General features: G+C 37.1%; 1 protein-coding gene across 1 annotated transcript; it reads left to right on the plus strand.

Moving 5' to 3' along the window:
• Positions 1 to 13,276: 13,276 nt before the first annotated feature.
• On the plus strand, positions 13,277 to 16,853 carry LOC122004320. The gene is made up of 7 exons (XM_042559227.1): positions 13,277 to 13,681; positions 15,058 to 15,267; positions 15,361 to 15,453; positions 15,553 to 15,669; positions 15,747 to 16,184; positions 16,262 to 16,516; positions 16,605 to 16,853. The coding sequence occupies exons 1-7, from the start codon at positions 13,277 to 13,279 to the stop codon at positions 16,851 to 16,853; spliced, it is 1,767 nt and encodes a 588-aa protein (XP_042415161.1).
• Positions 16,854 to 17,960: the final 1,107 nt, after the last annotated feature.

Raw genomic sequence — 17,960 nt, forward strand, 5'->3', positions numbered from 1 at the left:
AACTAGAGAATGTCAATCCACATAATATCATATGAATAAATGTGTACGATCCAAAAGAAAAAAACTAGAATTCAATATCATCAAGACACCCTCATTTTTTTTTTTTTTATCCTCAAAAATATCAGCCCACTAATATCAGATGAATAAGTCTCTACTCTCCATGAGGGTAAATTAGCATTCAAAACATCAAATCATTATTTATCCACATAGTTTAATATCAGATGAAACAAATATCAATTTTATCATCCTATTAACTAACCACAATTAACCAGATTTATTAAAATCAAAAATCTCATAGGCACATAAACTCTCTAGCTTCCAATTTATAATCTGATCACCAATTATTAACATCAACCTGTGTACACCATACAGGATACCCACTATATCACCATCAATGACAACCCAAATAAAAGATCATCAAAATAGTTATCCACTAAAAGATCATCAACAACCACATAACATTTACTCTCTTAAATCATTAGAAATCAACACATCAAAATATCTGATCTCACAATATCCCTCAACCTCAAACCATTCTCAACAATGATCAAACATGGTAACTCCCCAATAAACAATTTCATCGTATCGGGTACCCTAATATCCAAAAGATATGAGTATAAAAACTCAACTGACTAAGTCAACAGGAATAGGTAAGTGTCATCCACTACCCAACTAACAATAGCAGAGACTGGTATGTGCCTCCATCTCCTACTAGTAGTAACAGAAGATAAAACTACTGATGCTATGATAAGAAAATCACTAGAGATAATAATCCTTGATATCTATTAAGGTCAATCATGCTCAATGGATAACCCATCACATATAATATGTGCTACAACATCCAGACAAGTACTAAAGATAAAGTGCTAATACATGTCATAACTATCAAATTAACCATCATACCTATATGCCGTCTGGAGATGTTCCATCGCTGTCAAAATTCCGTACGAGAAAAATAAACACCAGAAATCCATATAAATCCAAAACGGAAGTCCATAACATAATCGAAACGGACAAATCCGTGCAACCGAAAATAACTGCCCAGACTAATCTGTCTCACAACTAGGGCTAGTATAAAAATGTCCAAAATACCAAACGCAGGTATCACACCCTGCTCTGATACCAATGAATTGGTATCAGATAAATCCCGAAAATCCAACACACGGAAATCAAATAAATATCGCCAAACTTTGGCGCGCTGATACCCAATAAACTGATATCAGATTATTCAAAGTATCCATAATACGAAAACAAAGATCGTAAAAATCCAGAACACACAGCAAGTATCGTATACCTGCTCTGATACCACTAAATTGTCACACCCCAGAGGAGTCTCTGTCCGAAGAAATTTCGGCAGCATCTCCCCTATACGGCGGACAATATGAAACTTTCTACATATCACATATACTTCAGCCACAGGCGGCTGGAATGATAACAAAAATAAAAAAAACAAACACCACGCAGTTTATAATAGTAATCAATCACAGTAGGACTCTGACTCGAAATCCACCCTACTCCACTACACTCGTAAAGCTCAAATCCAACGAACTCACCTCTTCTGCCGTCCAGGCAGGCATATAGTAGAATAAAAACCAAACCATCCAAAGACCATCAAACGGTAACAATCCGTACAATATCCATAAATAAAATCCAAAACAAAACTAAAACATAGTCTGATGGAAGAAAAACCAAAATAAAGCAAATAACAACCTAGTAGAGAACTAGCTCTACGTGCAGATGGGGGGCCAGCGACTGGAACTGCTCCGGACAGCCTCAACCTGAAAATATATCAACAATGGAGGCGGGGTGAGTCCAACACTCAGCAGGTACAACTGATATGCATAATAAAAACAAATAACAGACAACACTAATCATGCGTACAGTCTCCTGAATATGAGGAGGGTAAATGCAACTGAAATGAAATCAGAAGATAACTGTACTGACCGGATCAAAGTATAAAGGTAACAGGTCGTCAGACCGAGTGAGTCATAATCCTGTATGCATGTCAATCAATGCATCCAAACAAATGCAGCATATAAGTGCAGCAATCACAAGCAAATAAAATGCAATAAATGCATATGTCACCCTACTCGAAATCAATGCTCCTGCAATGACAGAGTAAACGGGATCTGTCGGAGTACTCATGTCCTGTGACCCCAAATCATAAATGGGGAGCTCAATGCTCTCATCTCCGTACACGATGACGGGGAGGATATCTCTGCCACACTACCTGAGTCCGACCAACGGAGCCAAACAAAGTCCACCATCTGCCGACGCTGCTACCCTAAATGCCAACGGAGCCAAGCAGAGCGGAACCCACGCTGAGTCGCCTGACCAACGGAGCCAAACAGCAGAACCGCCACACACCAGCCAGATATACAAATCCATGGGTGATGTGTGCAGTACATGTAACTGGCGATGAGCTCAACCAAAGTAGAGCCGACAATCGCACAGCATGCAATCATGATGCATGATACTGAACATGGCAATCTCATGAATAACATGGCATGATCCATATAAATAGGTACAAAGTGTGTACCACAAGAAGACGTATCAAATAGAAGGTACACAAATCGAAGAGGGTATCAAATAAACCCTAGGTCCAGAATATAACAGAGCATGTGGTTAGGTCACTACCTAAGGCATATGTGATCAGGTAGATAATATGCAGTGCAGAATAAATAAACAAACAACATGTACTAATCATGTAGTGACCAACCGAAATAAACAGGTAACACAATTACTGTTATATGTTAAACATATTATCATGCATATCAAAAGACATAAGTCAAAGTACCCGCCTCCGAAAATAGAAAGATCCAATCCAACTCCGAGATACTCGTCTCGAATCAGAGCCCTGTGTAAACAAATACATTTACTTTTATTTAGCTAGAATACAATAAATAGCTAAATAAATCCTAAATATAAATTTAGAGATAAACTCTAACCCATCAATCTCAATCTACCTAAATTAAATCCAACAGTTAATTAGGGTTAAATTTCAACTCCCTAACCCTAAGATTAGGGTAAAACCCTAATCAATATACACAACCCAAACCTACTCATATTCATCCATCTAAACAATCGAATCAAAACCATATTCTAAAGCATATATAAAATGCCCTACACCTTACCTCAAGTCAACCGAATCAAGTAGGAGGAAGTGGTGATCTCCAACAGCAACTTTCCATAGCAACCAACCTACTGTTGATGCTGGAACCAAGCAAATCCGCAACAAAGCAAACCCTAATTTGGAGTCACTGATCTACTGCCAAAAGTAGTGGCTACTGGACCAAAGAGCAGCCCACAACACCCCAAATTTCCAGATTCACCAAAACAGCACAACCTACTGCAATTATCAGATCGAAATGAATCAAAAGTCAACACCACAACAAACCAGATAAACAATTAATCAAAATCCTTGCACCTACAGAATTTCCAACCAAACTAAACCTCACCGGGAACTTGATCAATGGCAGGGGGCACTAGGGCAAAGGATCTTGTCGGCTGCCGGCGCTCAGAAGAGGAGAAGAAGACTTGGTTCGGAGCTAGGGCACGGCCAAGTGGAGGAGGTCAGCGCTGGGGTCGAAGACAGCGGCGTCGGCAGGCACAATGATGGTGGTAGCCGGCGCTAGAGCAGAAGGCCGGCGGTAATTCGTCGGACCAGAGGAAGGGAGGAGAAGTCGCCGGTCGGCCGGGGCTGGCTCCGATCTAGGGCAGAGGCGTCGGGCGCTGTGGTGGCGTCGGGTGAGGCTCGGGCAGAAGAAATAGAAGGAGAAGAAGTGGCCGAAGTTTTGTGCTCTCGGGGAGGAGGAACCGCCGGCCGGCGGTTAGGGCCGAAGGAGAAAGGCAGGCGGCGTCGGGATGGCTCGGGTGCGAGGAGGGGGCTAGGGCACGCGGGGAAGGAGTGAACGGCGACAAATAAAAACCGGAGGAAAAGAAAAAGAATAAGAAAAGAAAAGAAAAATAAAACTTTTCCTCATTAAAATAGGGTAGCCTAAACAGGCTTTTCCGAGCCCCGTTTTTATCCCCGTCAACTCGTCCGTACGAGCTCCGAAAAATTCCAGAAAAATTTCCAAAAATTCCGGAAAATTCCCTTATTAATATTCGCCTATTTCCGGTATTTTACAATGGCCGTCTCATCTTCCTGCATTTTTAGATTATACAATTTATTAAGCAATAGATCACGCTTACTTACTTTGGTTTCGGAGGAGCCCTCGTGTAGTTCAATTAATTTCTCCCACAGCTCCTTTGCAGTTGAGAACGGACCAACTCTATTGAGCTCCTCCTTGGTCAGTCCGCACTGGAAGGTGCAAGTAGCTCTTGCATTAGCTTCCACCTTCATGATTAGTGTCGGTTCCCATTTTTCGCAGGGTGTTGGCGTGCCATCTTCATCGGTTGGTAGTTGAAGTCTGGTCTTGACGATCATCCAAGTTTCAAATTGGATTTTCAAAAAAATTCTCCATCCGTCCCTTCCAGTATCCGAAATCCTCTCCGGTGAAAAGTGGGGGACGAATGGTGCTATAACCCTCTTGTTGGGCTATTGAAACCTTGCATGGCAAAAACAAAGAAAATCTGTTCCAAGACTAAGTCTTGGATGAGTAGTGCAGGAGAAAAGAAAAAATATTGCGAACTCGATTGGTGTTGCACCTGATTCGAGCAAAACCGATTCGTAAAAAGAATTAGAATGTAGCTACAAAGCTAATTCTAATTGACTCTGAAAAGATTAAAAAGACCACGTAAAATTGCTTTGAATGGTGGTTGCACCAATTCAAAACGACCCCGCTCTGATACCAATTGTTGGATCGAAAGCGCTAGAGGGGGGGGGGGGTGAATAGCGCTCGTGGCTTTCACTATTTTCAAATTCGTAAAGACGTTCGTAAATCGTTCGAGTAATAAAGCAGCGGAATAAAATAAAGAAGACACACTCGAGTTAAAGCAGCGAAAAAGAACAACACACACACACACAAACACACCAAGATTTACTTGGTTCGGAGCCTAGGGTGACTCCTACTCCAAGGCCCACGCTCGTTGAGTGTTTACGTTGGGCAACAACTATAATCACGAAAAGTATTACAAACTAAGTACAATTATGAACTAAAATAAACTTTATACCGACAACAACTAGATTGGAACTAAAGCTCCGGGTCGTCGAGATGTCGTTGTTGTTGGTCCCTTTGGAGGCCAGCAAGAGGGGAGGGGTAAATTGTCCTACAAAAATTAAACAAAAAATCCTTCTCAGATATTCAACTAATTTAAAAGACACTTATAATAATAAAACTAAGAGACTAAAAGAAAAGAGCAGACATAAGAGATTTACTTGGTTTGCAATCAAGGGATTGCTAATCCAAGGAAAGTAAGCGCACTATCTATTTATCTCCTTCGGGCGGAGTAGCCTCTTTACAGCGTTGACAGCACAAATAAAAGAAACAGAATTGAAAGCACAGAGAAAACTGATTACAAGTGAGTTGCATTGACTGTGCAGATCAGTGCTATATTTATAGCACTGGTCGGGGTGCCCCGAAGGGGTTCCGGGCGCCCTGGGGGGATAAAATTTTATCCCCCAACGATCAGATCGCGTTTGACGTGATCCTGGTCAAAATCCGGGTCCAGGCGCCCGGAAGGGTTCCGGGCGCCCCGGACTGCTCCGTGCGCCCCGGAGCCCAAAGTCAACAGATGTTGAATTTTTCGTCCGGGACCTCTTCTCTGGTCCAGTCCCGCCTCGGTTCGGTTCTTCTCCTTCGGATCCGCTCGCTTGGGTGATCTCTTGCATCCGGAAAAGGGCTCACCCGAACCCAAGTTCCGTCCTTCTCCTCGAGCAGCCTTCCTTCCCGGTTTCTCGTCCCTTGAATGTCGCGCACGTTCTTCTCGTCCACCGGTGTACTCTTCCGTGGTCACCTCGTCCCTCGGACGCACCGAGCCCGTCGGCTCTCTCCCCATGCCGTCCTTCTCGCTAGCCGTGTCTTCCGCTCGACTTCCTATGTTCCTAAGCTCATGCACACTTAGACACAAGGGTTAGACAAAACAGGAACTAACTTAACTTGTTTGATCACATCAAAACACCTTGGGGTTCCAATAATCTCCTCCTTTTTGATGTGAGCAACCCAAGTTAAGTTAGGGTAACCAAATGCAATACAAATAGTTAATTTGCAATTAATTTGCAAATAAGTCTAAAGATTTTTCAAAAAAATTGCACCTCCCCCTAGACTTAACATACTTCTCCCCCTTTGATCACATAAAAAATGGGATTTCTAAACAAGTCTAAGGTAAGTTCACAAAACAAAATCTTAAGTGTTAAAAAAAAAATTCTAAGTTTAAAATATTCATAAGGAAAAAATTTCTAAGGCAAAATTGGAAAAATTTCTAAGTAAAACAAAATTTTGTGTAACAGAATAGATACCTTAAAAAATTAAAAAAAACTTAAGGCAAAATTTTTTTTTAAAAAAGTTTCTAAGGCAATAAAAAAACTTAAGGCAATTTTTATAAAAAAAATGTTTCTAAGGCAATAAAAAATTTCTAAGTCAAGTTAAAAAAAATTCTAACTCAATTTTAAATATTTTCTAATAAAAATTGAATAACTCTTTTAAAGCATCAAGTAAATTAAATTAATGCTTTTCAGTTAGTCAATTAAACTTTTCATTTCGATACTTGGTTTCCAGGTCGTGGTGAGGCACTAGGCCTTCTTGGTTATTGGAGCAACAACCACTTCCTTAGACAAAGCCTCATAAAGAAATTAGTTGTTTAATTTCCTTGCTGAAAATGCTAAGTCTAATTATAATTTTAAATTAAACAGGTTTTTGGAACCCAATAGAGGTTCCTACCTACAGGATTAACCAAGTATTTCCTAGGTACATAGACTTTTGATATATTTCTAATTTGACTTTGATGAAATCTATAATACCAATTTAAACCTCTATAATTTCTAAAAGTAGAAATATTTGAACCATTAGATTTTTTTCAATCTTTCTATTTCTTCTTTTAGTTTTTCATTTTCAATTTTTAATTTTTCAAAATCCTCTATAAGACATGATTTTACCAAAATTCTTTTTATTTCTAAAATTTTATTTTCTAATTTGGTATTTTTACTTTCTAATTTATACATGGATTTAGCCATTGCCTTAATACCAAAGTAAAGTTCATCAGTGGGTAAGAGGTATACCTCACTTACCATATCAGACTTGAAGCCTGAATCTCCCCCTGCTTCGCTACTTCCATCTGAGGCCGCTCCCCCTTCATCGATGCTGGGTTCTGATGTACTTTGTCCTTCATAGCTTGCCATCAGTGCTATCCCGACATATTCTTGAATCTCGGACTCAGATGAAGAAGTGTCGTCCCAAGTAGCTTTTAGGTTCTTGTGCTTCTTGGGGATCTTGCCTTTGTCCTTCTTTAGTTCTGGGCAATCTTCTTTTAGGTGTCCTTCCTTTTGACACTGGTAGCAACACATCCTTCCACTACAAGAAATTATAGATTTAACCACACCTAATAGACAACAGTTTTTTGAGAAACTGTTGTCTTTTTGTTATTTAACAACGGTTTTGTTGAAAACTGTTGTTGTTAGTCGTGTTTTTTAAAAAAAGACAACAATGTTTAAAAAACCGTTGTCTTTGACATACATAAGACAACGGTTTTATGTCAAAGACAACGGTTTTTTAAACATTGTTGTCTATGAGATATCTTTATTTGGCATACGACAACAGTTTTAATAAACCGTTGTCTATTAGTGTTGTTTAAAACTATGTTGAAACTATGTTGTCTATTAGTTTTAATCAACAGTTTAATCAACATAGTTATTTGCCTATGTTAAACTATGTTGTGTATTAGTTTTAATCAACAGTTTAATCAACATAGTTATTTGCCTATGTTAAACTATGTTGTCTCTAAGATGGATGGATTTTAATCAAACTAGGTTTTAAGATGGATGGATTAGCAACACTTCACGTTTTCTTTTTACCACATCGCGCGCACCGCCACCAAAAACCCGCGCTAACCCTAATCGCCATCTTCTCCCCGACGGCGACCGCCATCTTCTCTCCTTCCAGTCCACGCCGTTCACAAGTTCGCGATCGCCGTGGCTCATTTTGTCCCGAGGTGCGTTTTTCTTCTTCTAATCTGGTGAAGAATCATAGCTCCCGAACGCTTTTCTCTCTTCTTTGTGCTTTTCTCGGAGGCATAAAAGTGTCTTGTTCTCTTTTAGTCAATATATCATTTCCTTGAAACCACACTGCCAAAGAACACACCATCAGAAGCATCATGAACCTACGTGCCATGTATTACATATATCTTCCATTCTTCCACTTTCATTATCTTCTGTCTTCTTAAAGTTTGAAGTAAACCTACGTGCCATGTATTACATATATCTTCCATTCTTCCACTTTCATTATCTTCTGTCTTCTTAAAGTTTGAAGTAAACTTTAAGGGCCCAACATTGTCAATGTGTGCAGCATCTTTAGCCAATTGTAATTCTAAATCATCATCATTTTCTGGGTGGGCATCCAAATCTTTGAACAGAAGGCTTCCCCTGGCATCTGAATCTATGTTTAAAATGTCACTGCTAGTTGAAACATCTGGATTTGTTGGGTTTGCAAGGATCCTTTCAATCTTTTCATTTCTGCTAACTTCCTTGTCTCCTTGCAGCATTGTTTGCTTCATAGATTTTTCCAGCAAACAAGGATCATGAACTGCCTGTGGCATCTCATCATACTTATGGTCTTCACCTGGTAGTTGATTTGCCCTGAATTCATTGCAATCTTGTGAGAAAGCACCGACTGCTTTTGCATTATTGTGTTCTTCATATAGCATAACTCCAGTTTCTTTTCGGTTGATCTTAGTTTCCTCCAATTTCATCTGTATCTTCATCAACTACCAGCCCAGATACAAATTTCTGAGACATGGATGACTCTTTCTTTGAGCATGGTTCCTGCCTAGCTTCCTTCAGGGTTTCCACTGAATTTCCATTATCTTCTTTTATTTCAAGATGTGTCATGAGCTTGTTTTTCTTGTCAATGATTTGCTCTTATATACCTACACTAGATGTTATTCAAACATGATAGGCACAAGAATTTGGTCATCTATGAATGTAAAATAAGATCAGTATGATATTGGAAAATTAAAAGTGTCAAGCAATCTATGTAATAGTTTCAGTGGCACTAGACAACCTCCTAGCTTGTAGAATAGCTTCCTCTTGTAGTTTCTCAATATGCTGAATATTAGAGGATTTCACCATATATTGAATGTTAATTGACAAATTGTTACCTCAAGTTTCTCATAGTTGCTGCAGACTAGCTTCCTGTTTCTTTATTCTTCAATGAAACAATAGTTGCCTCAAGTTTTTCAATATGCTTGCTTGCTTGACAAATTTTTAATCTGCTTTTGGTATTCATTAATAGTCCTATCTTTGAGCTAGAGTTCACATTATAGTTTATTTCAAATATTTTTTCATCTAAGGTGGTTTTGAACCCTTCACGTTTTTGCACTAAACCCTTCCCTTTCTTCACATCCATAGATAGTTTTTCTCTTATTAGCAGATTCGCTTATTTTAATAATTTAGTTACTTGATTGTATAGATTGTATGCTAAGAATATCTTATGTTTCTTGTTCATTGTGTTAAGATCTTGTTGTATACTGTACAATTGTTTTGAAGGTAGGTGTTATCTCATTTCTAGCTGATTAGTACTTATAACAAGAATGGACAAAGAATGGATGTCAAAGGATAGACTATCTAGTGAATATGATATTGGAGTAGAGTCTTTCTTGCAATTTGCACTGGAAAACGCTAACGATCCTAATGCAATACCTTGCCCATGTGCAAGATGTGGTAACATAAAGAAGAAAAATGTTGAAACTATAAGGGCACATTTGTATTGTAATGGTATAGATTTGACATATCATACATGGATATGGCATGGGGAAAGAACTATGACAGAAAACTCAATGAACAGTAATGATCGCGTGGGGCAAGATGAATACAAATATTTTGCCGAGGAGCCTATAGATATGGTGCAAGCTGTATATGATAGTTATGTTGAGAATCCAAGCGAGTTCAATAAGCTACTTGAAGATGCCGAGAAATGTTTATATCCTGGATGCACAAAATTCACAAAGTTATCTGCAGTTGTGAAATTATTTAACTTGAAGGCAAAATATAGTTGGAGTGATAAAAGTTTTACCGATTTACTTATTTTGTTAGGAGAAATGCTTCCAGATGACAATGAATTACCCTTATCTTTGTATGAGGCAAAGAAAAGCTTACGTGCATTAGGGATGGATTACGTGAAAATTCATGCTTGTCCTAATGATTGTATCTTATACCGGAAGGAGTACGAAGATTTTGCCAATTGCCCTACTTGCGGGACATCAAGGTGGAAGTTGAGCAACAAATCCAAGATAAAAGAAGGAGTTCCTGCAAAGGTCTTGTGGTATTTCCCACCCATGCCAAGATTTCAAAGAATGTTTCAGAATAAGGCGATATCCAAGGAGTTAACCTGGCATACTGATAAAAGAATTCATGATGGATACTTACGTCATCCAGCTGACGCACCTTCTTGGAAATTAGTTGATCGCATGTGGCCTGATTTTGCTTCTGAGCCCAGAAATCTGAGATTGGCTATATCAGCAGACGGGATTAATCCCCACAGTTTGTTGAGGTCTACATATAGTTGTTGGCCAGTTTTAATGATCACATACAACCTTCCACCATGGTTGTGTATGAAGAGAAAATTTATTATGCTCACTTTGTTGATATCTGGTCCTAGACAACCAGGAAATGATATTGATGTTTACTTAGCACCTCTGATTGATGATTTAAAATGTTTATGGGATAAAGGTGTCGAAACATATGATGCATATCGAGAAGAAAGTTTCTCTCTTAAAGTTGTTCTGCTATGGACAATCAATGATTTTCCTGCATATGGGAACATGTCAGGATGTGTTGTGAAGGGATATCATGCATGCCCTATTTGTGCAGAAAAAACTTATTCAACAAGGTTGAAGCATTGTAGAAAAATGTCATATACAGGCCATAGAAGGTTTCTACCTTTATGTCATCCTTATCGAAGGCAAAAGAAGGCATTTAATGGAAACCAAGAATTTAACCTTGCACCAAAGCCATTGAGTGGCCATGAAGTTTTGGAAAGAGTTGAAAGAAATAATTATCAGTTGGGAAAAATCAGCGGAAAGCTATCATCAAAGAGGAATGATGGAGAAACATGTTGGAAAAAGAAATCAATATTCTTTGAACTTGAATATTGGAAAGAGCTACATGTTCGACATGTTCTTGATGTGATGCACATTGAAAAAAATGTCTGTGAAAGTCTCATCGGTACATTATTTGACATTCCAGGAAAAACAAAGGATGGAGTCGCAGCAAGATTAGACCTTATGGAAATGAATTTAAGAACTGAACTGGCACCAAGGATTGGGGAGAAAAGAACGTTTCTGCCAGCTGCCTGTTACACTCTAAGTAAAGCTGAGAAAAGAAGTATTTGCAATTCTTTGTCAGGAATAAAGGTCCCTGAAGGTTACTCATCTAATGTTAAAAACCTTGTGTCGATGAAGGATTTGAAACTTGTTGGCCTTAAGTCACATGACTATCACACTTTAATGCAACAATTACTTCCAGTGGTTATTCGTGGTGTCTTGCCAAAACATGTCAGAGATACTATCACTCGGTTGTGTTTCTTCTTCAATGCGTTATATAGTAAAGTAATAGACGTTTTAAAGATGGATGACTTGCAAAGAGAGATTGTAATGATATTGTGTTTGCTTGAAAAGTATTTCCCTCCTTCATTTTTTGATATAATGATTCATTTAACTGTTCATCTCGTGCGAGAGGTCAAATTGTGCGGACCCGTTTGGTATAGACACATGTACCCATTTGAAAGATACATGAAGATTTTGAAAGGTTATGTGCGCAATCACAATCGGCCTGAAGGGTGTATAGCCGAATGTTATATTGCTGAAGAGGCTGTCGAATTTTGCTCAGACTATCTATCTAATGTCCACACAATTGGGATACCATCAAGTCATCACAAAGTAGAACGTACTAAGCCTTTATCGGGTGCAATAGTGCACTCCGCTAGGCATGATGAGTTGCAACAAGCACATCGTTACATATTGACGAATGATGATGAGATTGATCCTTATATCGAGTATGTTCTCTAACTTATCAATACTTTTATGCAATTTGAATTCATTCTATTGGTTTATTTATTTAAAATAATTCTATTAGGGCACACATGGTGGAGTTGAGAGCAAGATTTCCTCAAAAAGCTAAGTCCAAAAAGTGGCTACAAGATGAGCATAACCGAACATTTATTAACTGGTTGCATGATATTGTACGTTCCAAAACTACTATGTATTAGCATACATACAACTCTTGGTATCTTACGCAAAAATTTAAATTTTATTATATTGTTAACTATAGGTTGAACGTGCGGTTGACCATTCGACCCTTCAAATATCTGAAAGATTAAAGTGGATAGCGCGTGGACCTAGCAAGAAAGTGTTAAAGTATTCTAGTTATTTGATTGATGGGATTACTTATGCTACGAAAGAACGTGATGATGTACGAGTTGCTCAAAATTCTGGAGTAAGCTTAGTCGCAAAGACAATGCAAGTTGCCAGTGCAAAGGATAAAAATCCAATTGTGTCGGACATGATTTTTTATGGAGTTATTGAAGAAATATGGTTACTTGATTACCACAAATTTCAAATTCCAATGTTCAAATGTAATTGGGTGGAGAATAATAATGGTATAAAAGTAGATGATCTTGGTTTCACATTGGTAAATTTGAAACGAATTGGATTCAAATCAGATTCTTTTATCTTGGGAAGTCAAGCGAAGCAAGTATTTTATATTGAAGATCCTGAAGATCCTGTATGGAGTATTGTACTTGCAACTCCTACTAGAGAGTCATTTGAATATGCAAATGGGGATGAATTGGAAGACACTATAGTCCACTATCAATCTTTTACCAGAGAGTTACCATCAATGGATGCTTACGGAGTAGATGACAATGAACCCCAATGCCTTCGTGAAGATTGTGATGGCACTTGGGTTGAAAATGTTTAACCAATTATAGTTTTTTTTTGAAGATATGTTTGTAGACAATATTGATATGTATCTTGTTTTTGAATATGATTTTGTGCACATGATGGTATTTCAAATTTTTATCTATGTATGTTGATTTTCTTTTGTAGGTGAATTTCTTATTGTGTATTTTTTTTAAATATTGATATGTTGTTTCACTTTTTTATCAATAGATTAAATTTGAGATCTATGGCATCCTTTGGAAAGCTTAAAATCAAATCTGATGGTGATGACACAATTCATGCTTCAAGCAAGAGAAAAGGACAACCTGCAACGATTGGGAAGGGCAAAGGAAAAATTGCATCTACATCCACTAACAACAGTTTACAGGTTGAGACAATGCTGGAATCTACAGACACTGAAACAACAAGAACATCTAGAGGTCGTACCCATCTGGATAAGCTTACTAAACAAAGGGTTCAAGGAATTCGAAAGGAGGTAAGATTTAATAAACTTGGACAGCCAGTAGGAGGAGCTGCTATTGCAATGCAAAGTTACATTGGCTTGCTTGCTCGAGAAAAGGTCAAGATATCTTACAAGACGTGGAAACAAGTTCCAAATGATGTTAAAGAATTGATATGGGAATCAGTTAATGTAAGTAAGTTAAAGAAATTCTGGTCAATTATCATGTTGCAAATTTTATTTGTCATATCATGGCATGCATGAAAAGATGAGTTAAAGATAGTAAAACAGTATGAATTGCCTGCTGTTCTTGCTACTCCAGCATTCAACAGTATGATTTTTATATATACAAGTTAAAGATTGGTTTTCTATTTCAAGTTGCTCTGCTGCATTTGCTCAGGTTTAGATAGTTCAGTTGAAGGTTCTTAAATTTCACAAGGTTCTGCTTCCTTTCTTTCAGCTTCGTATGTTTCAGTAGGTTGTTCTTCTGTTGTTCATGATTCTCCTTGTTCCATTTCAGTTTTAGATCCCTCAGTAGGTTCTTTTTCTATATCAGTGGGGTTTTCATTTGTACTTAGTTCTGGTAGCTTTGTTTCTGCATTAGCATTGAAACAATTGTAAAGCAAAGAGAAAACCAGGATTGCATTGTCGTCCAGTGTCTCAACAAGAAATTACCAAATCTACAAACATTGTAAGACCTGATTACCAACTGCCAATCATCAAACAATTTCAAAACGAATGTTGCTCCAACTAGAAAACTTAGGATTATAAGTAACCAACAATCCTCAAAGGATCCTAACATTGTCCTAGGTTAATTGTACGAAATCAAGAACAAATCCATTTGTCTGTCATATCAGTGTCCAAAGCTAGTGTTGTTTGTATATGTCTTTACTTGCACTTGATTCTTCAAACAAAATGTTAAGGGCATGATTTTATATCTGATATACACAAATATCCAATATGTGCAATAGCACAACAACTGAACTTAAGGCTCTAGACATGTTAAATACTAAAGCTCAATCTTCCTAACAAAACTATACAAATACAAGAGAAATGGTTGTATATCTCATTGTTTGTGGTTGTCTACTACAATCCAAAGCTTCCATCCATCTAATAACTTGAATATCAAATGTTTTCTGTTTTAGATATTACAACCCTACTATCAACCAAATTATTATGGGTGTATAATAACCTCCTATTTTAAGGCATTAGTTTCATCATATTCGGAAGTGGATACATCCATGCGAGTTACTACTTGCCTATAATAAGGCGAACGATGTTAACAGCGCTGAGACTCTATCGTTAACTAAATCATCCAGATTGAAAATAGATCCACAATTAAACTAATAAACAAATAGGGCAAATCAAAAGCCACGAGCACTCCTGCATTAGCTTTGTTTTGGTAATTTCAGATCTCCAAAACACTCAATGATGAGAATGCCTTAAACTTAATGTATGTGTGTGTTGTTTCAATGCTAGAATAATTTCCAGAAATTGTGTTTGCTTATGGTGTCAATGATGAATATAGGTACTAATCAGTTTATTGTATTCCCAATTGTGTTTTATAGCTGACATATGATGTTCCCCCAAGTTGGAAGAAGGGATGTTTGAATTCAGCAAGTAATAAGTGGCGTCAGTTTAAATCCCATCTCACTCAGACATTCATTTCGAAGAAGCTTGACAAACTCGAAGAGTTGGATGAACCACCTAGCGGCTATGGTCTTGCAAGAGATGATTGGATTTCTTTTGTCAGGACTCGCATGTCTGATGACTTTATTGTAAGTTTAGTCTTTTGTTCTTTCAAAATAAGTAGATATTAAGGTAAATGATGAATTAGTAAATTTGATATGTGGAATGTTTCACTTGACTAGAAACTAAGTGAACAACAGAAGGAGAAAAGAAAGAAGAACATATACCCCCATCGCCTTGCTCGTAAAGGATATGCACGATATGCTGAAGAAATAGTAAGTATATTTTGCTTATAAAATTCGTATAACGGTTTTGTTTAGCATTTAATAATCATTCTTATTTAACATATATCATTCAATTATTCTTGTTCTTAGGCAAATGAATTATGTGACGATGATGAAATCAATAGAGCTATTATTTGGAAGAAAGGAAGGGTTAATAAAGAAGGGAAATTTGATGGCCAAGAGTTGAAACAAACAATAGACAAGATTGTGAGAAGCTATGAGTAAAAATCAATTATTGTATTTCAATGAAACTTTTAAAGTAATTTTTTTTATTTGGATGACAGGATGATTATATACAACAGAAGCGTGAGGGTACACTCGAAATTAATGGGACAAAAGAAGATATTCTTACGAAAGCACTCAATTCAAGAGAACATAGTGGACGTGTGAGGGTTGTTGGAGGTCATATCACTCCATCATTGTTCTTTAATGGTAGTAGATGGAAGACTGACCATGTTGATAGAGAGCTACTGATTGAGCAAAAGAGAGAGTTGGTGGAGGCTAGAAAATTAATTCAAGACCAAGATACACGCATTCAAAACCTTGAAGCAATTGTCTACAAAAAGGGTGCATGGGGCAGTGACATTGATGACAAAGGAAGTTGCTCGGTAAAGTTACCTCAACAAAATGACAATAAACTGAACACCGATAAGACTTTCCCCAGTCATGAAGAGTTCAATGATGTCGAAATGCAAGTTGTGGATAAAGAAGTTGCTTTACAGGTATATAAGTTGTGGTTATATTTATTATTAAAATAAAGAGTTAGTATAATTCAATGACACAACTATTTATCTTTTAGGGTAAATCAGTTATTTTGACATTGGATTCTAGCACAGACATTGTTGCATATGGTACAGTTGTTGAGGTCATTGGAGTTAATCACTCTCTCCATGGTGTTCCGTTACCCAAGAATTGTATGCGTGTATCCATCGATGAAGCAATGCAGAAATCAGCATGTTTGCCAGTTCCGATTCCCAATGAATGTGAAACTATTGGTGATCTTGTTGGAACCCATGTGGCTTGGCCAAAACACCTGCTGATGCTACGACAAAAGGTACATCTAAGATAATATTTCAAAGTAAATATCTGTGAAACTATTTAGTATTGCACCTATCTAAAAAGTTTACAATTACAATTATTAGAAGCGTCAAATGAAGAAAACAACACATGTAGAAAATAACCAGACTTTGTTATCAAGTGTGCCAAGATCATTGCGCGTGGTGTATTGTTATTGTAAGCGTGCTCTTGAGAATGGAAGGAAATTGTCAATTGCTTTAGATCATGAGGTATTTCAAGATGATTATGAACTGAACTTGCATCTTGAGGACATTAGTGCTTTGTATCACTTGGAGCCAATTTCAGGAAATTGTGTGGTTGTTTACATATGGTAAGTCTTCGAATTACCTTGTAGTATTGTTTGTTCTTTTTTAAATTTAGTATATAAGAAGCACATACTTTATTAGATCAGTATTTAATATCTAATATAGTTCTGATTTTTTTTATTTCAAATGGCAGGCATCTTTATAAAAAGTTGGTAAAAGAAAATAAGATTGATAAATTCAGATTTGTAAATCCGCATAGCATCCCAAACTTTCAAAAAACCACACAAGACAAAATAGGTAAAACTGAACGGTTGAACCAAAGGGCAAGTTTCTTAGCGAATAGGATGAGTGGTGCATCAATTAATCAATTAGTTTTGGTGCCAAGTTGCAATGGGTAATGAACATCTTTAATATCATTTTCAATTGATTATTTTAGTGAATTGTATGCACTAATTTTGTATTTGTGTGTAGTTTCCATTGGAATTTGACTGTCATTAAACCTCATAAGGAGATTGTTTACTTGTTGGATTCTTTAAGTCATCGCATTCGTGATGAAGATTGGAAATATGTTGTGGAAATGTGAGTTTATATATGCTTTTTATTATGTATTTAATTTAGTCATAAAACACTTATATATCAACTATGTTGAATGTATATATGAAGGGCGTTAAGATTGTTTAATTCGAACAATGGAAGGAAAGGAAGAAAGCATGTACAATGGGAAGTAATCAAGGTATGGGTACTTCTATTTCAATCAATCAAGGTATGTGTATATTTATCATTAACAATATCAATTTCCTTTAACGTAGGTTCCTAGGCAGCCAAATGCGAAACAATGTGGTTATTACGTGATGAGATTTATGAGGCAAATTACTGAAGAAAATGCAATGATCGAGGGGGATACACTACCATCGATAGTAATATTATCTTTATCATCTCAAATAATTAGAAGTTATTTAGTTATTATTTTTTTCCAATTAATTATATTTTGTTCTTTAAGATCATATAATTTATGTGTGTTCACAGTTCACAAAAGCGGAGTACTCTCAAGAAGAAATTGATGAAGTGCGCTCTGAGATAGCAGAATGCATACAAGATCATATTTATGAATAGGTATATACATGAGTTCATCTTATTGCATTTGACAATAATAATATTCAGTTAAATTGAATACAT

This window comes from Zingiber officinale, chromosome 7B (assembly GCF_018446385.1).
Source record: "Zingiber officinale cultivar Zhangliang chromosome 7B, Zo_v1.1, whole genome shotgun sequence".
NCBI classification, from domain to species: Eukaryota; Viridiplantae; Streptophyta; class Magnoliopsida; order Zingiberales; family Zingiberaceae; genus Zingiber; species Zingiber officinale.

Bases quoted from the DNA above. Each gene is read 5' to 3' on its own strand.
- LOC122004320 (XM_042559227.1), top strand. From the start codon at position 13,277: ATGGCATCCTTTGGAAAGCTTAAAATCAAATCTGATGGTGATGACACA. The intron at 15,268-15,360 runs GTAAGTTTAGTC...TCACTTGACTAG, and splicing joins GCATGTCTGATGACTTTATT to AAACTAAGTGAACAACAGAA. The intron at 16,185-16,261 runs GTATATAAGTTG...TTTATCTTTTAG, and splicing joins ATAAAGAAGTTGCTTTACAG to GGTAAATCAGTTATTTTGAC.